The 27,528-nt window shown below is 40.5% G+C and overlaps 3 protein-coding genes across 10 annotated transcripts in view; 1 reads left to right on the top strand and 2 right to left on the bottom strand.

Moving 5' to 3' along the window:
* otogl (otogelin-like) overlaps positions 1 to 7,344 on the bottom strand; it is a 45,806-nt gene extending 38,462 nt beyond the window's left edge. For all 3 annotated transcript variants that reach the window (XM_061823988.1, XM_061823989.1, XM_061823990.1), the window contains exons 1-8: positions 7,206 to 7,344; positions 5,242 to 5,284; positions 4,340 to 4,385; positions 3,590 to 3,668; positions 3,404 to 3,496; positions 2,397 to 2,551; positions 1,096 to 1,217; positions 799 to 1,004 (exon numbers count right to left, since the gene is read on the bottom strand). In XM_061823988.1, coding sequence (XP_061679972.1) covers positions 799 to 1,004; positions 1,096 to 1,217; positions 2,397 to 2,551; positions 3,404 to 3,496; positions 3,590 to 3,668; positions 4,340 to 4,385; positions 5,242 to 5,284; positions 7,206 to 7,287 — 826 coding nt within the window. In that variant the 5' untranslated portion in view covers positions 7,288 to 7,344. The remainder of the gene's footprint in view (positions 1 to 798; positions 1,005 to 1,095; positions 1,218 to 2,396; positions 2,552 to 3,403; positions 3,497 to 3,589; positions 3,669 to 4,339; positions 4,386 to 5,241; positions 5,285 to 7,205) is intronic.
* A 2,362-nt stretch (positions 7,345 to 9,706) lies between these two features.
* Positions 9,707 to 23,995, bottom strand: syt1b (synaptotagmin Ib). Of its 2 annotated transcripts, XM_061823998.1 has the most exons (9): positions 23,000 to 23,995; positions 15,470 to 15,634; positions 13,971 to 14,137; positions 13,367 to 13,480; positions 13,116 to 13,283; positions 12,709 to 12,876; positions 10,918 to 11,035; positions 10,617 to 10,750; positions 9,707 to 10,325 (listed from the first exon to the last, which is right to left on the bottom strand). In XM_061823998.1, exons 2-9 carry the CDS (start codon positions 15,600 to 15,602, stop codon positions 10,122 to 10,124), a joined length of 1,206 nt encoding a protein of 401 aa, XP_061679982.1. In that variant the 5' UTR covers positions 15,603 to 15,634; positions 23,000 to 23,995; the 3' UTR covers positions 9,707 to 10,121. The 2 variants fall into 2 exon arrangements, with proteins under 2 accessions (XP_061679982.1, XP_061679980.1); XM_061823996.1 differs by lacking the exon at positions 23,000 to 23,995 and having other exon boundaries at positions 15,470 to 15,888.
* bbs10 (Bardet-Biedl syndrome 10) lies at positions 12,735 to 27,437 on the top strand. Of its 5 annotated transcripts, none has more exons than XM_061823993.1 (7): positions 12,735 to 12,867; positions 17,598 to 17,732; positions 17,842 to 17,902; positions 19,028 to 19,094; positions 21,484 to 21,683; positions 24,023 to 25,054; positions 25,146 to 27,437. In XM_061823993.1, exons 5-7 carry the CDS (start codon positions 21,493 to 21,495, stop codon positions 25,819 to 25,821), a joined length of 1,899 nt encoding a protein of 632 aa, XP_061679977.1. In that variant the 5' UTR covers positions 12,735 to 12,867; positions 17,598 to 17,732; positions 17,842 to 17,902; positions 19,028 to 19,094; positions 21,484 to 21,492; the 3' UTR covers positions 25,822 to 27,437. The 5 variants fall into 5 exon arrangements, with proteins under 5 accessions (XP_061679977.1, XP_061679976.1, XP_061679975.1 ...); XM_061823992.1 differs by having other exon boundaries at positions 19,028 to 19,112; XM_061823991.1 differs by lacking the exons at positions 12,735 to 12,867; positions 17,598 to 17,732; positions 17,842 to 17,902; positions 19,028 to 19,094 and adding an exon at positions 20,430 to 20,529.
* The last annotated feature ends 91 nt before the right edge of the window (positions 27,438 to 27,528 follow it).

Genomic DNA, 27,528 nt, shown 5'->3' with positions numbered 1-27,528 from the left:
TTATGTGATCAAATCAATAGCTTAACTTAATACATAAAAAGTTTGAGTTTTCCCTTTACTGTTTGACATCTTGACACATCAATGAAATCTCAAACAATTGCCCATACAGTATTTTAATTTGACAAATCTTAACAGCTGAGGGGTTTGTATGTTCATAATCTTTATGTTTTGTTTCATCATGGCTGAAATTTGCACAAAATTGATGCTTCAACCCAAAATACCTTTGTTCCTTTTCAATTCCAGCCACAGGCCCTTTTTAGTGCATCCCTGTTGCGATAGACATGTAAAATGTAAAACTACATCACCACGATGTTCACCGCAATACACACACTTGTGAAAACTGATTAATTTTCTCATTTGTTAAGGCACTCAAGACAGTGGCTAAATACAATAACTGTAAGAATTAAAGTTGCAAGCAACAATTAACAGTTGTTGTACCCCCTTTCCATGGCGAATCCACAAAACAAAACAATCGTCAAATTTAACACCACCACCAGCTTCAACATTACAGTGGCAAAAAAAACCCTTGCAATTTAATGTCGTCCATTTGTTTAGGTTATTCCAATTGAGCTGGATTTGGGAACATGTCTTAACGGGGATTTATTCAAATATGAGGCCTCAAATTGACCCAAAATGGTTATGACAGACATGTCCACCCAATTTTGTGTCAATCATTGAAACAGAAGAAAAATAAATCCCATGATTTCAAGATGGCCTTTCTGCTGCTAATACCCACTGAGAAAATGTATGCCCGACACAAGTGAAAAGAAGACGAGGAACCAGTCAGGCAGCACTTACCGCGGGCAGTGGTAAGGTCATCACCGGCGATGTGGTTGAAATTCCCACACAAGCCACAGGGGGCACCCTGGTGATCCTCGCTCATCTTCAGGTAGACCCCCGAGCCACCATCCCAGGCCAGGGAGAAGCCGAAAACACTCTTCACCAGCAGGTAATCGGCCAGGCGCTCGATAAAAACGCCACCTATTGTGTGAGGCAAGCTGAGCCTGGGATTACACAATGACAGTCGTTTTCATCTTTCGAAATACTCCTCAAAATGGGCTATTAACGATACAATTGTCCATGCAGATCACATACCTGCGTCCTCCCTGGTGAACACGGTATGCAGATATGTGAATCTCTTCCTCATTTGGGAATAACAAGCTAAGAGCTCTTGGACATGAATACACGCTGCCGTCACACAATCGGCTGTTGTGCACCTGAAGACACACCGAGGGGGCCAGTCACCATGAAAGAAATGTACCCAAATCTCCAGCCATTCTCATCATGCAGCGTGGTAATACTTTACAGACATGCTCCAGGCTCAAAGCATGCATGTATACAAATATCAGTAGCAGGCTATCTGATGTGAAAGTCAAATTACACAACCAATGTCAAAGTTAAGGTAATAACTGATATACTGTAATTTCCGGCCTATTAGCCATGACTTTTTTCACACGCTTTCAACCCTGCGGTTAATTCGGTGATTCAGCTAATTTGTGTATTTTTTCTAACGACCACAAAGGGGCACTCAAGCAGAAAATGTAAGAGTGAGACCAGTGGAGTATATGTGCCGAGGAAGTTACTTTTACCAGTATGTTTTTTTTTTAACCGGCGCTGTTAGCACTGTGTTAGCAATTACCGCTGTGCTAGCGTGTTGCTGCTGTGTTGCTGCCACGTCTCAGTGATTTTTACCAGTATGTTTTTATTTTTTTTACCAGCCCTGTTAGCGGTGTGCTAGCGTGTAGCTACTGTGTTACTGTTGCGTCTCAGTGATTTTTACCAGTATATTTTTTTTAACTGGCCCTGCTAGCGCTGCGCCAGCGTTAGAGCCGCGCTAGCGTGTTTCTGCCACGTCTCAGTGATTTAGGTATGTTTTTTTGGCTTATTTTAACCGGCTCTGTTAGTGCTGTGATACCACGTGCCTACTGAATAGCTGCTGTGGATGTTTTTTTTAACCGGTATGTCTTTTTTTTACTAGCCCTGATCGTGCTACCGTGTTGTTGCTATGTTAAGATAAGGTGTTAAAACTTTGAAAACTCTTTCTGTGTACTGTCTTTCTTTGTAAGTATCTCCTGTTTCAATGTGGGCACTTGCAGCTTTTACACAGGTGCGGCTTATCCATCCACCCATCGATCCATCCATCCATCCATCCATCCATTTTGTAGCGCTTCTCTGGGTCGGGTCACGGGGGAAAAAGTTTCAGCAGGGATACCCAGACTTATGTATGTACCCAATAGTATTTCCTTTACAAAAGTACTGGGTGAGGTTTATAATGCGATGTGCTTTTTATGCCGGAAATTACAGTTCGTATAAATCACCAATACTGGGGTCAAAAAGTAAATGCATTGAAATTCATGAGATTATATATGTTTTTATGTCTACATGCTTGTTCTTACCCACACAGTATACCGTGGTGTCGCAGAGTGGCAGTCCTGGGCCAGGACGTACGAGCACGTCCCAGGAAAGTAGAAGTAGATGCCATCAAAGGTCTCAAAGTGATGCTGACCCCAGGACCTGCAGATCCCATCTCTGTCTTGACCCTGGTTGGGTACTGACGAATCAGTTTGGGGTTTTGGAGACATAAATTCGATTAATTAAAAATAATGTAATACCCCTTTCACTTTAATCATACTATGTCATCATCTTTTATTGAAGAAAGTTTTTTTTTTCCACCCAGTTAAAAGCTCTTCATGGTTCACTGAATCCCCCCCAGCTGACGATGCTGACATTTAGAGGGGGGCTGAGGGTGGATAAAGTGAATCCTCTTATCTGTTTAGCAAAGGGCACATTTTTACATTCGATCCTATTTATCTGTACATGAGCTGATTAAATATATGATTATTTAAAACGTGCTCAGCTGCTTGAGCATTAGCCTTATCTATCAAAGTAATTAGCTTTATTGAATTGAGCTTTGGGGGGAAAAAACACTTTCTCATAGTAAAAAAAAAAAAAAAAAATATCTTCAAGTCTCAGCTCGGTCCCCTTCCGACATGTGTGTGAATGCTAAATCAGATTAAAATATATTAATGACAATTCTCCTGCTGTGTGCGTGGGATAGAGCGCAAGCGATCTGTGGAAACTAATTACATTGTAGCGCATAGCTCTTTCATGAATACTTGCAAATAACCAGGGAATATGACGTGTTTAGAATAACATGCAAGCATGCTTACAGTTCACTTATGTTGGGAACAAAACCATGAATAATAACTCCAACTTGCGCTTGGAGACTAATAATAATTGAGATTAACGTCCTGGTTCCCCTCTTCTGGGAAGACTGAATTTTAGATCTCTATCGTAGTTGTTCAAAAATGTGACCGTTTCATGCACATTAAGATTCAACCACTGAAAAATTATTTTATCAATAATGTGTCTGTTTTTGCGTTTGTGTTCAGACTTTATTCACCGATCTGACAGCGGTCTCCCAGCGCCTGGAACTGGGCACAGTCACACACTCCATCATCCTGACACCAGCCACCGTTAAGGCAGCCACAATTTTCTGGTGGGGGAAAAAAAAACATGGATAGCTTCTTTTCTGTGACAGGGTTACATCATTATTGCTATCATCAACTTTATCTAAGAGAGAGTTTACCTGAGGAGGAGTCTCTGGCTGTGTAGTTGTGCAAAACGTTGCGTGACAAAGTCTCATTGGAGAGCAGAGGTCTGTATGTCTGGTTAATGGTTTAAATCACAGGTTTTGCAACTTTTTACAAGTACCAGCTAATGAAACTGTTTGACCTTCAGGTACCACCTGACCTACATTAAAATACACTAGAACAGGAAGCCTGAGCGTCATCAAAAATGAGGCAGAGGCTTTATTCAAGCCACGGGAATATTATGCACAGTTTGATCATCAACACTATGTTTGAATACAGGAACATTAAAAAACTATACTTAAATAATATTTAATTGAAATGCATTTCCCAAAGAAAAATTAGTCCTGAATCTTTAAAAACAAACTGTTTAATGAGAAGAAATCCTTCACTTGTATTTAAAATTTAAATACGAGTAAAGAAATGCACTATACTGAATTCGAAAAAGCCAGTGTAAAATGGTTCACATTTTTAATTGTTTTAATTAATTTCATTCTTTCGCATAATGGAGGGAAAACCACATTTGGACAATCTTTGAGAATCACTGGTTTAAGTTATTATAAACTTGAATAGAAATTGACCATGTCCCTCTGAAATCAACGGTGTCTCTCTTAGAAAGTGCAAATGTCTGTCACATGTACAAAGATAGCCTTGTGAGAAATGTGTTTTTAGTTTTTTTCACGTTTTTTTTTTTGGGCACATGACGGTACCCAGGCTTGCTCTGGTTCTTTTTGGTGTAGTGTACCAACCTCATCCCAGAGGAGATCCTGTTTCCTCCGAAGTGCATTAGCCCGTCTGCACACACAAACACACACAAACGCGCACACTAGCAGGAAGGAGTGATAAGAGGGATGGCTGAAGATTTTACACTACTCGTAACTGAGGTCCACTTTACTACGTAGACAGGATATTGTCTGTAACACAGGCTGGAAAGAGTGCAAGTATACTCATCACTACATTCATCAATGATAATCACTGATTGGACACTTCATTAGGACACAGTGCCAATTTCTGTACCAAAAAGTCTGCCTTTTTCTTTCCTAATGAATTGGACCTGAACAGGGAGAGGTACCTTTCAATTTTTATGCCCCATCTATGAGTAACAAGCTTGAATACCTTTCTATCAGCTGCTGCCTACTCCAAAATTACTATATTTAAACTCATTCTGTGGCGTAACTTTTACTCTCCTGTCATAGAAAATCTTTATTTTGGAATGCTCATCCAATCAGTTTGATGTAAATGTAACACTAACGGAAAAGACAATAATGAGAAACAAAACAACTCCAAAAAGTACCGTAATGAGAAATGTAGAAATATAAATAAACAGCAGGTCTTTCTAATTTCTAATGTAACAAAATGGGTAAAAATAAAACCTTGTCTTTGTCTATCGAATTGGTGCATTAATATCTCGATAAACTCGGAAATATAAATTTCACTCATATCAAACACAATATACAATACAGTTGTTGTTTTCCATCCACCCATTTTCAACAGTGCTTGCCAAATACTGGGAGGAAACCCCCACAAGCACAGGAAGAATATGCAAAGTTCAAACAGAAGACCGCAAGCTGACATCTAAAACCAGAACCTCTTGATGTGAAAGCCAAGCTTGGTGTCCGTTGTTGTTGTTAAAAAACAGGAATTAATTTACCTTTGTACTCTTGCTTCTGAACCTGAAGGTCGATTCTGGGCTCCTTAAGATTTCAGCCGAAAATAAGAAAACAGAAGCAAGTATTTTAAAAATGGCCTCTGTGCATGTTTGTAGGACATCTTCAGATTTACGACAGTTCCCATCCAATGGTCAAAATGTAGCATAATCAATCACTAACTATGCTAGCGCGGAAGCCATCGCTGTAAATATGTGCACTAAAAACATTTTTACTGATGAATACAAAATAATAAAATCAAGAACAAGCGTACAAAGAAAATAGAACAAATAAGATCAGAAATTAAGTTTAAAAATGTGAAACGAAAAAGTATTAAACACATAAAGGGAGATGCAAAGAGGTATGGAAAGCCAAAAAAGAAAGAAAACTGTCAATAATCAAACAGTAATTCAGTCCCTTGCCAATGAAAATGAACGTCATCTTTTTCACTTCTAATTGATGGCTGACAAACGTGTCTTACTGCATTCATGTGAGTCAAGACACACCTCATGATGGGTCAGAGCAGAGAGCTATCTCAAAACCATCGTAAACTATCCATCCATCCGTTATCTGAACCACTTGTCCTCACAAGGGTCACGGGAGCACTGGAGCGTATCCCAGCACTGATGGGGATGTGTGGTGTATGGTGATGACGGTATCAGATTGCGTGGCGCTGCTTTTCATCAAATGGTACTGGTAAACTTATTATTGAAGGTGAAAATTGATGGGAAGAACTGAAAGTCAAGGTTCAGAGAAGAAACGCACAGAATTTCAAAGGTTTGTAGCCTGATTGTATTTGGGAATGGGCCAAAATCACAGCAGAGCAATGAATGCGACTAGTTTCTCCATTCTGGAGATGTCTCAAAGTTGCATTGCCAAAAAAGGCTTTTGTCCAAACTATTAAATAAACACCAGATGGTGTGTTCCATACTTTTCCCCCGTGTCACTTCACATTATTACTCACAGCTTTATTTCTGATCTTACTTGTTCTACTTTCTTTCAATCTTTAGATTACTTTGGTTGCTCCACACATGTAGTGAGATTCTCACGTCAATAGCACCTTTGGAAATGTATTTAATGAGAAAGCTGGTAATGTGTTAAATACTTATTTTAGCTCCTGTACAGTATGTCCCCGGGGTACGTTTCCGCACATACAAGCCCACATACAGATACTCTATGTACAATATATACTGTATTTAGGGATATAGTATTTATGTCAATGAACTGATCGAGACTGAGCATCAGTGAATACTTGGAATCAAAGATTTGTGCTGGTGTGTAAAAAAAAAAAAAAAAAAAAAATGGGGTTACAACACAGTACTGTACTGTAATCAGACAAAGCGGACAAAGGAGTTAGGAGCTTGTGTACACTAACTACACACATCCCACACTATAAAATCAAGCAATGACTCGCTACACAAAGCACAACCTACATTTGCACTTCGACAAAACTGCCCTCCTCTCCCCCCCCCCGCCAAAAAAAAAAAAAAAGTTTAAAAACCCAACAGCAACAATTGAAAAAAAAAAAAAAACATCTGACATTACTATTGACAGGTAATTTTTGCATGTACAACATACTGCTCAGCATGCCTGGAAGTCTATGTCCACTTCTCTGGGCACTACAGTACGCAGTTATATTAAAATTGTGAAATTGGACCAAGGCAAAAGGCGGAACTAATGTGTGTCACTCAAGTTCAGTATTCTAGTGGGATCCTGCAGTGTGTTCTTTTGAATAAACCCCAGCTCAAATTTACCATCCACCTGGCGAGAGGCAATCAGAACCAAGAAACAATTACTATCCGAGCTATGAAAGAAGTACTTCTGGTCAAAATTTCTGAGGCATCTTCATGAATTACAACAACATCCTGTCGGACCAGGTGGTATTGTCATCTCGAGTTTGAAAATACAATTGTGTATGTGTGTGTTATTAAAAGTTTGCGATGAAGAGGTGTCTGCCTGTTTCACTTACCCTCCACGAGTAGAAGGAGGAGGAGGTTGGAGAAACACATCAAAACGACGGCAATGCGTCTCATTGTACGCTTGACTTTCATCTCACAATCCGGGACATGTCACTGGTCTCGGGAGGTTATTCGGACGTGGCCCCCGCAAGAAGATCAAGTGGGTCGTAAGAGTGTCTGGTGCAAGGAGGAGGGAAGGGAAATTTACCAACCTGGTGACGACACGCAGAATACTCCCACTCGGCAGGTGAGTGCTAGCTAGCTTACCAGGTAAGCTAAAATTCTGTTGTGTTTTTTGACTTTAGCAACATAGTTTTAGTTTTAGTGCTAACCTTGTAGTATCAGAATATTAGCTTTCTACTTTTTATTGCATTCAAAGAAATTCAATACATATTCACAAAATAAAAGATTTTGCAACTGTGATAGAATAACATATAAACCTATCTTACCAGGTAAGCTAAAATTCTGTTGTGTTTTTTGCACTTTAGCAGCATAGTTTTAGTTTTAGTGCTAACCTAGTAGTTTCAGAATATTAGCTTTCTACTTTTTATTGCATTCAAAACAAATTCAATACATATTCACAAAATAAAAGATTTTGCAATTGGGATAGAATAACATATATATTCTGAGTTTACCAGGTAAGTTAAAATTCTGTTGTTTTTTGCACTTTAGCAGCATAGCTTTAGTTTTAGTGCTAACCTAGTAGTCTCAGAATATTAGCTTTCACCTTTTATTGCATTCAAACAATTTGAATATATATTCACAAAATAAAAGATTTTGTAATTGGGATAGAATAACATATATACCTATCTTACCAGGAAAGCTAAAATGCCATTGTTTTTTGCACTTTAGCAGCATAGTTTTAGTTTTAGTGCTAACCTAGTAGTATCAGAATATTAGCTTTCTACTTTTTATTTCAACAGCTAATTCAGAAAAATGGTATGCCCTTTCCCCCGTGTTGTGTGTGTGGTTGAATGGAGGAAAAAACAAAAAGGTTTACAGAAAGTGTATCTTGTTTAGGTTTGTATAGTTTGCATAGTTTTTCTCAAGCCAATTAATGTAAAAACAGTGGATCATCATTGGATTATGGATAAAAATAAAATGGAAAGTGTGGATTAAATGTTTTTAAATTATTTAGTCTGCACTGTCATTGTTTTAATGTTCTTGGAAAGTACCACCTCAAATTTCAAGTGCCCCAAATCTTCTGGAAGATGCTATTTCTAAAGTTGGATAAAATCTCAGTCGTTGAGGATTTCCTAACCCTCATTGAATGGATAGGTTTCCAATTACGTCATCTTGTGTGTCATAGAGGTCAGAGAACACAGGTGATAGGTGAAGCGTGAAGTTTTTTTCTATCGTTAATTTATCCGTCTAAGGTCTAAGGATTGTGGTGACGTCATTGGAAACCTATCCATATCAAAAGAATGAAATCCACAGTTGGGTTACTTTTTCTTTATCGTTGGAGTATCATAGTGAAGTGTACTGCTGATAGCAAAGTGGAAATGTGTGATGAAAGTCTGTGTCTTGGCTGTTCAGTCAAACGTGGCCTCAATTTATACTTTTTCTCAGGCTCTTTGGTATGTGCAGTGTCTGAGATCAGAATTGAAAATTTTCACATCATTGTGTCACTTGTGCCTACCCAAAAGAGTGGTTTCTCATTTCTTTAAACAATGCTTTGGCACATCCATGTAAATGAATATCTACAATGCTCTGCTGTTTCTGACATGATCGTTTGCCCATGTTATGTTGATCCGAGTATATTATGAGCCTCCGTTGTATAGCTTCACTCCCCACAACATTTAGACATTTGTTCATCCCATAAGTCTTTACAAGCAAAATGGTTCAAATAAAAAGTTGGCATGATGTGTCAAGCATATTGCTATACATTTCCGTTTGACTTTCCATCTGACTTTTTACCCAAGTGAATCTTGATTTTCTCTAACGAAGGGAAACGTGTGAAGGATTAGATTAACCATTGTTTTGGCAATTTTATGAAAGAGCTCATTGCAAGAGAAGATATTTGTTGTGATGTGGACGCGAATTTATGGCCCAACAGCCAGAAACATCAAGGGGAGGAAGACTGCTTTGAAAATCCTACAGCACTGCATATACAGTTTTGCCTCATGAGATTGTACTATGTTCACATTTTTACTTTTTTTTCCCCTTTGAGCTCTGCAATGGTCCTTTCCTTTCGATATTGCAATGGTAAATTACAGTCTTGTCTTTTGTCTAGTCTCTGGCAATCAATCTTATCAAAACTTGGCACTGACATGCCCACGACCGATATTTAGTTTTTAGAGATGAACAGCAGTTTTTGGTTAAACGGATGGTTTTTGCAGGTATTTCGTGATGTGTTGCCTTTCCTAAAATTTTCTGGGAGAAATGCACTTACTGCTTTGTAAATGTTGAGGATGAATTGAGAAATTTATCAAAGCAACAGAGAGAAACTGTAATTGATTTATTACAAGAAGAATGGAAGGTACACCACAAAGTTAGCCTGTTAATATGAGGGGACTCACCTCCAAGGAACACTTAGTAAAACACCCTGTATGCTTAATTGCAGTAAAAGGTTGAGTAGTTTTGTACAGTTTTGTTGCATAACAATTTCTTTTCACACTTATGTATGTCATATAAGAATGCTAAATTAGTTAAACTGTTTCCTGTACATTCAATACATGTTTGAAGATGGTGACAGTTTGACTCCAGAGCTAATTTTCAATTTCTTGTTCAAAATTTCAATAAATCAAAGTTTGACCAGCAACTTTGAAAGAATTGTTCTCAATCTTTGTAGTACCTGTAGCAATGCCACCCACTGATCTTGATCACATTTATCCTATGAAAGCCTATGTTTGATAAATAGAGTGGAGAAAGCTCATGTAAGGAGATGAGGTCAGGAGACTGTTCAGCCATTGTCACCTCTCAGGTATTCATTTCTTGGAAATTAGTGCATTGACGTCGTCTTCTGTTCGAAGGCTGTGCCATTGGGCAATTGGACGCCTCGGGTTGGCGAGCATGTCCGACCAATGGTGATGCTCGGTTCCAGCAACGCTCCCACCGAGCAGCAGTTTCCCGATGGCGTCGTTTTTTCCAATCTTGTCATAGTCCAACACGGTCACTGCTAGCTGCACTTTCTGGAGATAAGGATCGATACACAAACACAGAAAGTGAATATTTGTGATCGATTGAATTTTGAACCTTTTATTGTATGGACACCAGCCACACGAATACAACATTTTACCAATGAAAATATACAACTATAATGTACATGCTTGCAAAAATTGATGAGTATTGAGGCCCTTCTTATGAGGAGATAAATCTTTTTTAGGACCCAAGCACAGCTAAGATAAATACAGCAGAGTTACGTTATTGTATCTAATGCAATGTCAAGCAAGTAAGTATAGAGTAGATGTGCCTGTGTGTACCTCTATCTGTTCACACGACACTTCAAAGCTGAATGACTCATTGTAGTAGGGGTTCAAAGTGTTCTTCTTGATAGTTGTTTTCTTTTTCTTCAGCCTTTTCCCATTCAGCATTAAGTGGATCTTCACATAAGGGTCTGACGAGAGAGAACGGGAACGATCAATGGTGCACTTTATTCAGCAGCTGGCATCAACAGTGATTGGTCCTTAACTCAAGCTCAAAAAAAGTTAAAAAGCAGTTGTGTTTCACTTAAAAATGAACCTCTCTCGAGATTGCAGAACACACTTTTTTTATTTGACTCACCTGATAATCCACCCACATCCATTTTCTTTAGGTTTTTGGCCTCCAGAATTACCACAGTCAGCTTCCCTGCTGTTGGAACGTACCTCAAGGACAAACAAATGTCTCCGAGGCGTTCGCTCTAAAACAAACAAAGAGAAGTACCAATACTTGGAAAATATGTACTCGTCATGGTCACATACAGTGCACAATCGAATAAGATTGAATACACAAAAAAGGGAAATAATTTCTGAAGAAAAGGTATCCTTAACTTTAGCCTTCAAGCAGCGGACAAAGCTCAGCCTTGGTCCCTCGAGTCAGGAGTAAAGTTACCAAGTTGACCAAAAGTTGTTGTTGTTGTTATTGGAATGAAAAATACATATAACATTATTCACTTCAATATACACACGAAAAATGAAATATGAGCGGAGAGCGTGTCATCCATGCGCAAAGTTGAGGAAGTCTCAGTCGACATCCAAGTGGTAGCCATATTGCCTGAATCCTCTGTTCATTACGTCACACTGCGATATTCACCATTGAAAACACGCTATGCCATCTATTGTGGGACACGGAAGCTCTTTACAAAGAAGAGAACATCTCTCAATCGAGTGAAGTTACCGGAACAATATTATCATTTTGAGCCGCAGTTAGATGATATGCGGATCATTTCTAACTAACAACAGACTCCCAGATAGTATGTATGAGCCAGCCCAGCCGAAGCCGTGTTCGGCGCCGACGAATACATCGACACATTTAGGATCCCTGACTTATGTGCACGGATCTTTTGTTACATTTTGAGAGGATTGTGTCCCCCCCTCCCCCAAATATTTTTTTTTTGTAGTAGTTATATACACACCTACCTGTCATTTGGAAGCCACGAAGCTCTCCTCCTTTGCACCTGTGTAATCCATTTTTCACGACGAACCATGTCTTTTGAAAAGTATGAAGAATGAATCCATCCTCCCGAGTGTACGAACAATATCCAGGAATAAAACGAGCCGGCATTTTGGCTAACACGAAGGAACAACGAGCTACCTCCCGTGACGTAAAACTAATGGAAACATACAAGACCGCTTGAGTGGGCGTCTGCTACTAACGTCATTTCCTGCTTTTCCTCGAAAACAAATCTCTCGAGAGGATTTTCATGGCGGTAGTGACAAAAAGCCATATACGTCAAAATCATATTGTGTGGTGAAAAATCGGATGGTCCATTCTGGCTGCCTTTTTTTAATTAATAACATACTAAAAATCATGCATTTCATGACAGTGGCACTTTAAATGGCATTAATCTGTTTTTGTATGTAGTAATTTGATGGGAAATTAACAAGTCATTTCTATTATTTTTGTTCATGTATGTGTAATCATTGACCAAACTCTAATTGAATTGTAAGTTGTTTATTGCGTCAAATATTTTATTTGCTCAAATTACATTTTTAGAATGGCTCTCAATTAAAGAATCACTTAAATAGAATCCCACTACTTTTCAAAATATCACTGTCCGCTCGGTCATTTTAAGTCTGACACTTGTTGCTGTGTAGGTTGCAAATTTGATACATTTTAGGTATTTAAACTAAAAATATCAAATATTTTCTCTGAACAGTACTTATTTTTTGATTTTATTTTTTAAAATTGTACATCTCTAGAAATGCTGACATGATGCTCTAATTTTCGATTGCATCTGTTACTTCATTTAATTAAATCTGATCGGGCAAGGTAACAAACTATAGATGTCAGTTTAACAATACTAAGACAGTGATGTGGTTTCTCTTTGTAAAGGCAGACCGTTTGATAAACCAGGATCTGATGGCAACACACCTCCTCTTTTTCTGCCTTCTGCAGATCCCGCCACTCCTGCAGCGACTGGCTGAAGTCCACACTGCTCATCGGTATCTTTACCACCCCGATGGCGTCGTGCTTGGAGAAGCGGTCAAAGTCGTACACTGTCATCACCAGCGTCTTCCCGCCCAGCTCGGTGTACGGTACCTGCCCAATCAGCAATTTTACAACCTTAATGAGCCAAAGCTACACATGAATAAATGGATGGGTTACTCATTTTTACCATTGTATAATGAGGCTATTAAAATGTTAATATTTCCTACAGGGGGGGGGGACAAATTCTGACTCATAATATGATATTGATCAACTTCCTGGAACAGAATTTAGCTTGTTTCCACTATAAATTGGAACATTCCATATCAAAAACGCAGAAAAAAAAATATCACCTTAAATGTGAACGTCTCGTTGAAGTTGGGTTCCAGAGTCTTCCTGTGAATTTTTGTTTCAAACTTTTTCTTTTTGTCTGGGAGCAGATAGACCTTAACATAAGGGTCCGAGCTCCCACCCACATCCATGGCGGGAAGCCCGGCGGCCTGCAAGATGCCCACTACGAGCTACAATGGGAGAGTAGAACATATTTAACATTAAGAAAAGTTATGATTATCGGGTGACACTTGAGATTTGGCGGACAGCTCACCATATTTTCAGTGAAGTTATAGTCTAGTGTGAAATGCAGTCTTCCCAACTTCTCGTCTTCCTTTGGTTGGATGTCTAACAACTCTGTTACCTTCTTGCTTTCGACTTTCAGCGGCTGTTTAGACACACAACAAACATGACAACGTCGTTCACTCGCAACTCAAATTTACCCCCAAAATTGTGGATAAAACTTATGTTGGCCTCAATTTTGTCTTTCTCATTATTTATTATCTAACAGGGCCCCCAAAGGCCCTCAAGAAAACGCTTCATTTCTTCTTGTTCTTATTCCTATTCTCCTTCTCAACTTGTTCTATTTCTTCTTGTTCTTCTACTTCTTATTCCAACAGTCTAATAACTTTCTGGGGGAACTCAAAATCTCTGAAAACTTTTGCAAGTACTTGTATCCAGGCAAAAATCTGTGCACTGCATTTCTGAAAAGGACTCCCTCCCACCCCCACCCCCCAAAAAATGGATCATAATAATAACTCAATAATACCCCTTGGAAAGTGTATTGACTGACACAAAATTAAGTGGAAATGCATATCATAACAGGACTCATGCCTTTCAATTTAGTTTGAAGCAGACATTTCGGGGAAGATGTGTACCTCTTTGGAAAGTTCATCAATTTCAGCATCTCCTCCTCCCTTGCTCTTCTCTTGTCCCTTTTTCTTGTCCTTGTCCTTTTTCTGACATTTCTTCCACGCGCAAATGCCGAACGCAAAGAGTACGCACAAGCTCACAGTGCAGAAGGCCGCCACGACCCACGTTGATGCTGCAAAACAAAATAAGCACACACCCAAAAAAAAATTGAATGCGAATCCTCAGATCTTTGAATATATTCACATTTGCTGGATATTACAGGGCAGCACGGTGGATCAGCTGGTAAAGCGTTGGCCTCACAGTTCTGAGGTCCCAGAGTTTGCATGTTCTCCCTGTGCCTGCGTGGGGGTTCTCCGGGCACTCTGGTTTCCTCCCACATCCCCAAAACATGCAATATTAATTGGACACTCTAAATTGCCCCTAGGTGTGATTGTGAGTCTGGCTGTTTGTCGAAATTTGCCCTGCGATTGGCTGGCAACCACTTCAGGGTGTACCTCTCCTCCTGGCCGTTGACAGGATAGGCTCCAGCACTCCCTGTGACCCTCGTGAGGATAAGCGGCAAAGAATATGGATGGATGGATGTATATTCAAGGGTCTTTATGGAAAGTTTACTTTTCAATTACTATTACTACTACTACGAGCGATCCATTCTAGATTTTGCCTTAATTTGATTACTTTGAGGTGCCTTTAAGAGGCGGGCCCTGATGGGGTGGGATGTGACGTTGGTGAGTGAGTGGGTGTGTGTTGTGGCCAACAGCAGCTCCTGCCTTTGCGTGTTCGTTATCTTTGTGTTTTACTATGAATCCTCCAGTCAATAAACACCTAAGTAATTGTGACTTTCCCATATGTGGGAGCAGACTAGAAAAAACCTCCATCCATCCATTTTTTTAGCTGCTTATCCTCACAAGGGTTGCAAAGGTGCAGGGTACACCGTGTACTGGTTGCCATCCCATTGCAGGGAATATGGAGGCAAACGGCCGGACTCACAATCACACCTCGGGGCAATTTTAGACTGTCCAATTAATGTTGCATGTTTTTGGGATGTGGGAATAAACCGGAGTACCTAGAGAAAACCCACGCAGGCACAGCGAGAACATGCAAGCTCCACACAGGCGGGGCCGGGATTGAACCCTAGACCTCAGAAATATGAGGCTAACGCTTTACAGCTGCGCTACTGTGCCGCCACTAGAAAAACTCGTCAATAATAATTGTTAGCAAGAAGGACAGAGCAGATCTAATACAGTGAGTGGGTGCAGGAAAGATACATAATAAACAGTGTGCAATTAATACCCCAGAGACAATATCAATCAGAAGCGAGCATTTATTATCCTTTTAAAGGTATGCTTAATATAACACTTGTATTCCAAATTGACAATAAATAGTGAGCGTAAACCTAATTAAGTATTTGCAGGAATTATCCCGGTGTTTTTACTAGCTAAGAATTCATATAGTGTACAATGTGTATATTATCCACACAAGACTGTATAACGTTGCATTTACTCACTGTGAATTCGTTGAGGCTCACTCATAAACTTGTCAGGACTTTGGCCCGCAGCATGTGTTTGGTTTTCTGTCGCGTTGAGCCTGTGGGCAGCTCCTCTAGGAACGATGGGAGGAGCTCGGTGGTTGCCCGTCATATTGTACTCTTGACAGAACCGAGAATTACATCCTTGGAGAAATGGAGAACAGGTGTCAAGAGAACAATAGCAATCGGGAGAGCAAGAACCTCCATCAAGGCTCTTCAAATAAGCATCAGCACCCAAATGTGTAATATCCACCGACTGCATATAAACAAATATCAATAAAGGGGCCATGTTATGTAAAACTTGTAATTTTTTTGCCACATTCTTGATTAGTTCAGAGCGGCCAATCGCCTTGTCGCAAGCTCCCGAGTTCCAATGTTAGTCATCATGGACAACAACATCTGACACATTGGCGAAAGCGCAGTAACATAAAACACGAAGGGGATTTCTTTGAAGTTTAGAAAAAGGCTGAATAGCGTGCTGTAATTCTTGATCCTTGGGGTGTCATCATAAAAGAATGGGAATGGTTTTAAAACAATGCATTATGATATAATCAAAATAAGAATTTAGTGAAAAGAAACAAGCATTTATATTTTCGTAACTTTCGCATGAAATTGCGAAGAACAAGGCCCCCCCTTGAGAAGTCGATTACGGAGAGGAAGAAAATGTTTCAAGACCTGAGCTTTTGGTATTTGCAGGAATTTTGGCATTCACTGGTTAAAATCTATTCTTGTAATACTGTGATGTTCTTGCTTTAAACTTATGAGTATGTTTTCATAAATCTATTTTTCTAAACACATTAAAATATAACAATGGTGATTTTGTAATTACGACTTTATTTTCATATTACAACTTTACAACAGTACAATTTCCCCTACGATTGTAGTTTTATTCCACTAACATCGCAATATTATTCTCGCAAAATTACAACTTGATTTTTGTAACATAGGGTTTATTTATTGTTGTAACATTCCAATTTTTTTCAGCTTTCATGACACGATGACTTTATCCATCCATTCATTTTCTTAGCCGCTGATCCTCACAAGGGTCAAGGGAGTGCTGGAGCTTATCCCAGCTGTCAACGGGAGGCGCGTACACCCTGAACTTGTTGCCAGCCAATCACAGGGCACATCGAGACAAACAGCCGCACTCACAATCACACAGAGGGGCAATTTACACTGTCCAACTAATGTTGCATGTTTTTGGGGTGTGGGAGGAGACGGGAGTGCCCGGAGAAAACCCACGCTGGCACAAAGAGAACATGGAAACTCCACACAGGCGAGTCCGGGATTGAACCTGGGACCTTAGAACTGTGAGGCCAACACTTTCCAGCTGATTTTTGTGCTTTTTTTCTAATGAAATTATAACTTTTTTCCCCATATCACAACTTTATTTTAATAAGATGACATTTTTCCCAGTAGCATTACAACTACATTGTCAAAAAATTGCAACCTTCTGCCTTAACATTTCAATTTAATTCCAGTAAGATCACAACTGTATTCTTCTATCCATCCATTTACTTAGCCGCTTATCCTCACAAGGAGTGCGGGAGTGCTGGAGCCTATCCCATTTATAAGCAGGCAGGAAGCGGGGTACACCCTGAACAGGTTGCCAGCCAATCACAGGGCACATCAGGACAAACAGCTGCACTCACGATCACACCTCGGGGCAATGTAGAGTGTCCAATTAAGGTTGCATGTTTTTGTGATGTGGGAGGAAACCGGACTGCCTGGAGGAAACTCACACAGGCACTGGGAGAACATGCAAACTCCACACAGGCGGGTCAGGGATTGAACCCTGGTCCTCAGAACTGTGAGGCCAGCGGTTCAACTGTATTCTTATAATATTTATTTTCATGACATTAGTACGTTACTCAATTTTCCACACCAAATATTAGAATTTAATTCAGGTAACATTCTTACTTGATTCTTGTGATGTTATGAATCTTTTCCCCTCAAAATATATTTTTTAAAAAAAGTCTAAGCGAATACTCCTCCTCCATGCAGCAAAACGAAGCAAACCCCATTTAAATGCAAGTGATCAATTGATGCCACGATATTCTCACATGACCGATGGTGTCAAATGACTTCTCCTTTTTCTGCTGCGCAGGCACTTTAGAGTGCAAGCAGGACATCCGCTGCGCAGCTGCGTCTGACCGAGCCGTGACATGGAGGGCAGAAGGGAGCATCGCGGGTGAGGACGTGTGCGCATGCTGCTCAACCGAGGTCACAGCCAGGCGCCAAGGTCACTGTCATCCCTCAAAAACTGCCAACGACTCTGCAGTTTCTATTCAGCAGTATTATTATTCTGCTTTTTTACAGTTTTTCTCTCTTTTTTCATCCACTACCTACAGACTTTTCCTCATTCTTGTCACAAGTGACCTGAAGCCTATCCGAGCTGACTTTGGGGTAAAGGTGGGTTCCACCCTAGACTGGTCATCGGTCAATCACCGGGCACATCTAGAGGCACGTTTTTGTTTTTGTTTTTTTTTTTTAACTCAAAGAGGAACTTAAACCTGATAAAATCCCACACAAGCATAGGGAGAAAATACAACATTTAGATTTGAAGCCAGACGTTCTCGACTGTAAATCCATCCATCCATTTTCTTTGCCGCTTATCCTCACGAGGGTCACGGGGAGTGCTGGAGCCTATCCCAGCTGTCAACGGGCAGGAGGCGGGGTACACCTTGACCTGGTTGCCAGCCAATCGCAGGACACATGGAGGCAAACAGTCGCACTCACAATCACACCTCGAGGCAATTTAGAGTGTCCAATTAATGTTGCATGTTTTTGAGATGTGGGAGGAAACCGAAGTGCCCAGAGAACACCCACACAGGCACAGGGAGAACATGAAAACTCCACACAGGCGGGGCCGGGATCGAACCCAGGTCCTCAGAACTGTGAGGCCAAGGCTTTACCATCTGATCCACCGTGCCGCCCTTAATCAGACGTATTAACCACTTATATAATATATGCTGCCGAGGTCCTCCTTTTTTAGTTGGAATAAAATGCTGACTTAAGTGAATGTTAGGTCATTGGAAAGTGATGCAAACATTATTTACTGGAATACATCTTCAAAGTATATTCCAGTAGGTATACAGTAGTACACTTGACAATGTCAAAGGAGTCAGGATTAATTAAAAGGGTTAAAAATTGATTTTCAGGAATGAGTAAATCATCAAAATATATATATTAAAAATTTATGTTTGAAACGCATACAGTGTTGCGAATATTTTATATTATAAAAAGTTAGCTGATAAAACCTTTTTTTTTTCTTTACAAAAATGGTGTTACCAAAATTCCCAAAGTGTAAACATATTAACCAGCCTGAATTCATAAAACAAAACACGAACATACATTATTCTCAAGTCTATGAACTGCCCGAATATTTTAAATACAACTCAGATTTCTTCAGGGAAATAGTTTGAAATTGTTCATCATCAAAGAGAGGAAATAAACAAACCTACCGGTATCCCGACTGTGCACACCGCAGCAATATCCGGACTCACAAGTACTCCCTTATTTTTCCCCCACATACAGAGATGAAGATGAGGATGAAGAGGAGGAGGAGGAGGAGGAGAGACGATGACAGGACCGGACAGGACAGGTGAAGGACAAGCATGTGGTAAGGGGGGAGAGTCACCGTGTCGTCCTTTGTGTTTTTGTACCCGTCAAAAAAGTTTGAAGTTCAATGACGAGGAATTCAACAACGTTGTTTTGGTTATATTGCATCTGTGCTGATATGAGTCTCGTGGGAGTGTGGTTATTTTTCTCAGTCTCATCCGTACTGGTCACCCTCACCACAACACAGCTGAATATTCATCAGTGTAGTGACACTGCTTTTTAAAAGCTTCTTAGCATGCTGAGAGTTCAGCGGTACTGTGCATTAACATTTACATTATGCTTATGAGTGTGTGTGAGTGTGTGTATATATGTGTGTTGTGTGTACACGTCGCACTACATAAGCACCTGGATGTCATCTATGTATAGATGATTGGTGCCAGATTTAGAAATTTAGGATTTGGTTTCTGCAGCAAGCGAGTGAGATCATGTTTCGGACCCGGGCCCAGTTCACCTTGAAACGCCACAAAAGAGCGAGAGATGCTGTACGGAAGGGAGGTTGAGGCACAGAGAGAGGCGGGGAAGGTCGCACACCGAGTGGATTCAGGGATGAAGTCAAAAGATTTTGGGCAAAGGTTAAGGTCACTGCAGCTACTGTGTGAGTGTGTGTATAAATTGTCGAACACATTGAGGGATTCCTTCCAAGGCCAATATGGCAAAAATCTCAGCTGGGAATCAAAACTGATGTTGCTGAAAATTATTTTCTACAGTCATGTGTGAACCAAAGCCATTTGGATTCATGAAACACTTTTTCAAGCCGACATTGAATTTATAGCTGCTAAACTTAAAATCCCAGTACGCTATACTTTTTTTGATATATAATGAGACAAACATGAGGAGTGTTGTGAATACATGCACCATGATTAAATACCCTTAATTTATACATGTAAGCATACACAAAATGTAGAAAATAGTTTACATTGGCCCTTTGTATACTTGTGGTTTAACACCCATTGAATTTTTGCAGATTTATATTTTTTCTTCTTTCTTTTTTTCATTTCCAAGGTCAGGGACGGGGACTCTGAAAACGTCTTTTTTCCGATGTATCCCTGTTTATTCAAGATATTTTTTTTTCAGTGCAGATTATGTAGTGAAATTCATTTTGTAACAAAAAACCATCTATTTAAATGTTTAAATGTATTATCCCACCATTTTACTCATAAAACTGTATTGGTTTAAAATGTGGTGTATAATTCATAACTAATACACTATGTGTGTTTCTTTCGGCTTGTCCCTTTCGGGGTCAAAAGCACTATTATTAAAATTGTACAATACTGTTTCATTTCCTGTAGAGTGCAGCTCATACCGCCACACGCTAAGTGGCAGTAGTAGCTTTTGACCTTTGCTGCGTATGCATGCTTACAAGAGAAGAAGCTCCGTCTCCGGGATACAGTGGGAAGCGTCGTTTAGATTGCGTAATAGTAAGTTTTTTCTGGATGTCTTTCTTAAGAGATTCTGGCCGGTGTTACTTCGAGATAAGCAGAACGTGTTGAGATGATAGTCCGGACAAACGAACTAAATCAGACGGCTTGATTCGCCGGTTGTTATCAGTTTTGTCATGAAAAAAGTAGCTCGATGCTAACGATGTGTGCGTCGATGTGTGTTGTATACAAGTGATGGTTGAGTGGCGGTCTAGCTTTGTACCATGTGTGCTTAATAATGTCCATTGAGTGTATGTCAATATTTTAGCATCAACCATAAATGTCATGTTGGGGAGGATATTAAAAAGGGACCCAATAGATTCATTGTAAGAATCCTGCTAAATTAATACCGTTTCCTGAGCACTATGCTTCAGTATGACAACTGTGATCCCCACGCTAACACTACATGGAAAAATAACTTTTTCACCATCTAGATCGTGATCGTTAAATATGATGTTTTTGTTTGTTTTTGGACGTACATGAAGCTGGGAAAAATAAAAAGTTAATAATTCCATTGAACTCCAATCATATGTGGTCTGGATTAGTTGCATTTTAATTCAACCATTTTCAAAGTGTTTGTCCTCGTTATCTGGTTAGCTGTGTGTGGAGTTTAGATGGACCAATTGCAGGACAAGTAGACAAACAAGCCTTCACATTCAGATTCACACATAAGGACAATTTAGGATCCTAACGTGGATGGTGGTGGAATGTGGGCGGAAGCCACAGTTCCCAGAGAAAACCCACGCATGCACAAAGAGTACATCCTACTTCTAACCCAGAACCTCGGAACTCTTAATTCATAGATGCTAGCCAATATATCATTTTGTTGGCCTCAGTTGCATTTGCAAAAAAAAAATGTATATTTATACTCTTACAGCCTAAACAGTGTGGACCTAATACATCTAATAATAATAATAATCTAATAATACACCTCTACACGTTCTTCTTTTCTAGTGCGTAGAAATGCCGCAAGTGCGGCGCCTTCACCAGAAACATGTCATGCAGGTGGCGTGTGCACTGGAGGCCGTCGTCCTCCGCATCTTCGGACCCGAAGGAGGACAGGTGTTGTTCACCCGAGAGAACGGACATGTGATGTTGAGCCGCAGTGGGACACGCATTCTCACGGCACTACGACTTGACCATCCACTTGCCAGGTAACTATAGCAACACTGTTTCCAGCAGTGATAATTAGAAACATGATTATGTCCATGTCGGCTATGACATATAGAATACTTGTTGTACAGCAACAGTTGTTTCAATACAAAACCGTTACCAATATTTCCTGGCCTGCAGGTGATGTCCCACTTCAGATACTACCACAATAGTGTAAAATTGACTTTCCCCCCTCCTTTGGTGTCAGTGCTGTTTATACAAATATGTCACACTGGAAACAAAGGTGGGAAAATGCCAGTCGTTACAGGCATCATCAAGGGCTAAAGACATGATTTGTCATTCACCAGTGGCCAGTTGTGATATTTAAAGTAATTGCTGGACATTGACAATTGCTTTCAACACAACCAACTGTGGGAAGATTAATTGTGGGCCAAATTTCACACTTTTGTCCTGCCTTTACTTGATTTCCCTCACATGCAGACATAATTCAGATACTGGCCCCCAAACCTGAAAATTTGGTGGTCCCCTCACTGCATATTGGTGCTGTTCGGCCAACACCCACTGATGTCCGTTAGGTGTAAAGTACCTTTTAGAGACGTAAACCATGCGGGAACACCAGCTTTTGCAGCTCTGTTAAGAAAACATTACAGTCCCTGCTAAAGGTGGGAGGATAGCATGAGAAAGTCGCCAAATATAATGTACAGTTGCAGTTTTGTAGCAAATTTCTTCACTCTTTCACATCAGACGGTCAGGCAATGAACAATCTAGAAAAAAAATCTGAGGCATCTTATTTAACGATGAGTACTAGTGTAGTCCTAACACTTAGTCCATCATCAAATCACTTATAAATACAGTGAAATATTAACAGGTGTACTGTGTGTTATAGATAAAAGAGTGCTGTATGAATGAAAATAATATTTTTTTTTCAGGCATTTATTTTTTATTGAAGAGAAATTTATTTTTAGTTTAATATATTTTGGTATGATCCAAATGCAAAAAAAAATCATACATCTAAAAGATGCACCTTAGAAAATATAGAGCACTTTACCAGTTTAAGTTATTTTAAAAACGAAGAGCTGTACCTCAGTTTTACAAAAGAAATGAGGGACTGAAATATGTATATTTGTTTAAGTATATAAATATCTGTGAGTGTAATTACATATGTGTGTATGTCTAAGTGGAGTGGTTTGTCATATCACAACCACAATGTAGGATGGAAATGTTCCTCCGGGGGGCTTTTGTCAACAAAAAAAGCACACATGCAGTTGAAGCCAGAAGTTTATGTACACGATGCAAAAACACACATTTCAATTTTTGTCTCTGAAGACAAATCAGACTAAACCTCTCCTGAACTCACCAAAATTCTGTCAGGAAGAATTGGCCAGGATACCACCAGAGTAGTCTCAGAAGCTTGTGGAAGGTTCACCGCTCAACACGTTCCCAAGCTGTAAAATAATACTTTTAAAAGTTGCGGCTGTTAATAAGTGTTTACAAAAGAAAGCAATAAACAAACAAAAAGCCCGCTAGTGACTAAAGCCTCACTGTTGCTTCCATGTTCTCACAAGAACTTGTTGTCGTAATCGTTTCATTATCATCACCTCCAGGAAAAAGGTGGCTACAGAACTGCGACATGCTAATAAAATGGGGAAACACCAGCCTTGACAGGCAGCATAAAAGGCTAAAGGCATAATTTCCCCCATGACTGCGCTGTTTTAACTGTCCACTGTATAAAGGTGTTCATAAAGTCTCTTTACAATGTAACAAAATAATTAAACAGGCAAATGAATAGACTAATCAGTATTAAAAAAAAAAAAAAACTCACCATTATCCATCCATCCAGTCTCTAGACCACTTATCCTCAATAAGTTTGTGGGTGTCACCGAGAATGTGAGCCAATCACAGGGCACAAATAGACAAATAACCATTTACAATCACATTCATAACTATGTGGACTTTTAAGAGTTTTCAATCAACCTACTTTGAAAGCCTTTGAAACGTGGGAGGAAACCGGATTACCCCGAGAAAACTCACTCAGGGGCACAGTGAACATGCAATCGAGTTTGAACCCACAACCTCTGGACTGTGAGGCGGATGTGCTGACGAGTCGTTCACTTTTCTGTGGGCACCATTAGTTGCACCCAAATCATCAAGACATGTTGCCATGTTTTATTTTTTTTTTTTACTTTGCTTCATCAATGGTGCCAATGGCATCAGTGATTATTTGTTTCAGGTCGTTGGTGTCTCATCTCTTTGTTTAATGCACTGCCCCATAGACAGAACGCCAGGGGCGTGATATCAGGCGAAGACCTTGGCCAGGGATTTTGAAAGGAAATTACAAAGATCCTTTGCCGACCCCTTATTTGCTTCTGTTTCGTTATAGGATGATGGTTGAGTGCGTCTGGAAGCACAGCGGACAAACAGGGGATGGATCCAAGTCATTTATCCTCCTCTTGGCATCATTGCTGCGTACCATTTATGCCACAGGATCTAAGGAACTCAATGTATCTCGTGTCTATAACTCCAGGGAAGCAGCCGAGTCTGCCTCTGCCAGACGCTTGGCTGACCAAACGGTGGCTTTTGCATTGGAGGAGCTAGAGGATCTGATCGCTGTCGCAGTGGCTCCTTATGGATTCTCCCTGTCAGCGAAGACTTTAACTGCAAGCACGCAATCGGCATCTCACTCGGATAGGGTTCATGTTGAAAAGTTAATAGCATCTTTCTTTCATACCCGTTTGGGTTTTGCCCACTCTGACTTTATGGGGGAGCTAATTTTCAAACTGCTCCTTAACTGGAGCTGTAAAAATGACAAATCTTCAAGCTCAGACAACAGCAGGAGTTTTCAGGGTAATTTGTATGTAGACTCAAATGGCTGTCAGGCAGATTCTGCGTCCTTATCACTCCGGTTTCTAAACGACAATTTCCACGCTCTACATACGCCGGTGTCTGGCTTTCCTGTCAGCTCTTCACGTTTGATTGAGGGACAAGTCATTCACAGGGACTTTGCAACACACGACCAAGACAGTCGCCAGGATCCAGTCAAAGCAGTGGTTTTGACTGTTTCACTGCAACCCAAATGGCTAAATGCAAGCGACACGATGGAAATTGGGAACGGAACACACAGGAAAAGCATCGTGCACTTTAGTGCCTGGGCGGAATGCTCACTGGAACATATTTTTGCCACCCTTCAAGCTCTTGGCGTCTCTGTCCTGCTGTCTGCAGTCAAACAGTCTGACGCCGTCCTGACTTTAGCAACACAAGCGCAGATACGTGTGGTGGAGTGCATCGGCGAAGACGAACTGGCGCTCTTCCTCCACCTGAGCGGCGCTTCGGCTGTCTCAGACTGTTGGGGGATTAAACCAGAACACATTGCTTCTTTGACATTTTGTCGATCGATACTGCTGGGAGCCCATAGGTGAGAAAATCTTTTATCGCGACACAATATTGATTGATGCCGTCCTCATGTTGTTTAATTGTAACAATTCCACCTTTTACCCCTTCCACAGATATGTTCACGTGGCATTTTCGGATTCCAGGGAACAGCAGCCCTGTAATATCATCATCTGTGGCTTGGGTGAAGGGCAAACGGATCAATATGCAGGTGCTGTTCAAGATGTTATTCATATGCTGCGTACAACATGGGAGCCCCAGGGGATAGCTACTAAAGCGCCATCCTCTATTTCGCCAGGCTGCGTCATACCGGCAGGTGGTATTTTCGAGCTTCTCTTACACCGCGCCCTTTTACAACATGGCCACTCGCACGCCATTTCTAAACACACACCTGTCGTGCGCCAGGTCTTGGCAGATGCAATACTGCATCTTCCCCGACATGTTCACTCCGGCAATGAAAGACATTTCTTACAGATTCAATCTAAAGTCTGGAGCTTACCAGACAGAAATCCTTTCCAACCTGACGGATTGTTCTGCAAGCCAGGGTTTAGCCAAGCACATTGTGGTAATAAAAGCTCCCAAGGAGAGGCTGAACAAAGTATGTATTGTTCCTTATTCAATAATAACAAAACGGTATCGGAACTTGAGTCTGTTTCCTGTAAATACCATCTCATTTTGGCTGTTTTGCATTGTGTCAAAAACCTCCTCCGATTGGATGCTGTGCTTCACACACCCACCCAATTGCACCCAAAATCACTCCAACTCACTTATTCCTCTGAGGATGAAGACTGAGGTCATTGAACTTTTTTTTTTCATTGTTTCAACCAAACCGGGCTATAAACTTTGACCTACTCCACTTATTTTTCCTAATTTACAATAATATCACCATTTGTCTTTCTTGGTGTAAAACTGAATTATTGCTTGCACAATATCTTTTGCAGTCACACACTGACAGTTGAATGATGCTCTTGGACTGTTTTATGATGAACATTATTTTGCTCTGTGTATAGAAAATACAGAGCTATCTTTTTGTACACTGTATTGTCTTTGATTTCATCCTTAATAAGGGTGTGGCAAGATGGAATTTTTGATTGAATTAAAAAATTCAAAGGCATACATTTTGCTACGTCAGCTTTCTGGTGTACTCTGGTGCTTTGCCATGTGATTGTGAATTTGTTGAACTCACAGCAGAGATGCATTCTTGTTGATGGGTAGGAGAATATTTTTGATGACAATTCCAACTTGTTCTGGGTTCGATTTGATTATCAGTGTCAGCTTCTTCATTTTCTCCCCCTCTTAGGCGCTCTCCCCCAACAAAGTACCGATCCTGAGTCACATCTTACATCTGCGTGCAATTCTAACTGCTTTCAAATGGCTTGTGGTGAATGTGACGCTTGATGTTGTCCAGCTTTCATTCTGTCCACACGTTTCCTTCTGAAAACTCGCATGCTGCTTTGGCTCGGTATATGGCATAACTAAATGGACTGGCCTTGCCGTTCCAATACTTTTGAGGGGACTTAATTCTGTCGTCCGTGATTTCTGATGCCCACTAACGCTGGAATTCAGCTTTCCGACCATAGCCTTTGTCGCTTCGATATGATGTAGGCTAAATGCGTATCCGGCCTCCTCATCGAGTCACTGATGGCGCCGTACTACACCCCACTGACTTTGGAGCAGGCACCATGGGTTCAGTTCCCACTCAGTGACGGTCTATACATGTGCCCTGCGACTCACTGGCGACCAGTTCAGGGTGCTTGTGATTTCACTCAAAGTTAACTGGGATAGGCTCCAGCACTCCCGTGACCCTGGATAAGCAACTTGGAAAATGGATGGATCGATGACCTCTTCCTTTCCAGCCTCACATGCTTTCGCTTTTCTCTATGGCTCACTCGACCTGCAAACTGTTTCTATTTGGGCCTTCGTGGTTGACAATACACCAGTCAAATGTTAAGAGTGGTTGTTTGTCATTGCCGATTAATCAGTGCTCTTTGGTTTACTTTCTAACTAAAATTCCAAGATAGTCATTAATCCATCACTAAAAATGTGCAGGCTTCATCTTGCCCTTGTTTACTTTGGCTAATCTGTGTGTCTTATTTCTTTCTTGCTCTCTTCCCCCTGCCATTACAAAGAAAATTAGTGAACATAAATTTATACATAATCTTTAGCAGGAATCACAATGAAAGCCCGGCTGTCAACAACCCAATTAATGAGCACTTCCTTGTTTTCTAATCACAGACGCACGAGGTCTACTCATCACACTGAGTTAATTCATATGAAGTGAAGTAATACGTTTTTGAAAAACAACTTTTTAGCGTCAATCTTGTGCTCCCGATAAAGCTGGAGTCTGATATGATGGAAGGCAACCGCAAAACAACTTCCCACATCCTTCCCCGAACTTAAGAGTCGATTTGTTCTGTGACTCAGCTCATAACTCACTTTACTTGTATCTCAATTCGTGAATGATATAACATCTGGAAAGAAAAATGTGACAGTCAGTGT

The sequence above is a fragment of the Syngnathoides biaculeatus genome, chromosome 6 (genome assembly GCF_019802595.1).
Source record: "Syngnathoides biaculeatus isolate LvHL_M chromosome 6, ASM1980259v1, whole genome shotgun sequence".
Lineage (NCBI taxonomy): Eukaryota > Metazoa > Chordata > Actinopteri > Syngnathiformes > Syngnathidae > Syngnathoides > Syngnathoides biaculeatus.
This window is presented reverse-complemented; position numbering and strand designations above follow the sequence as displayed.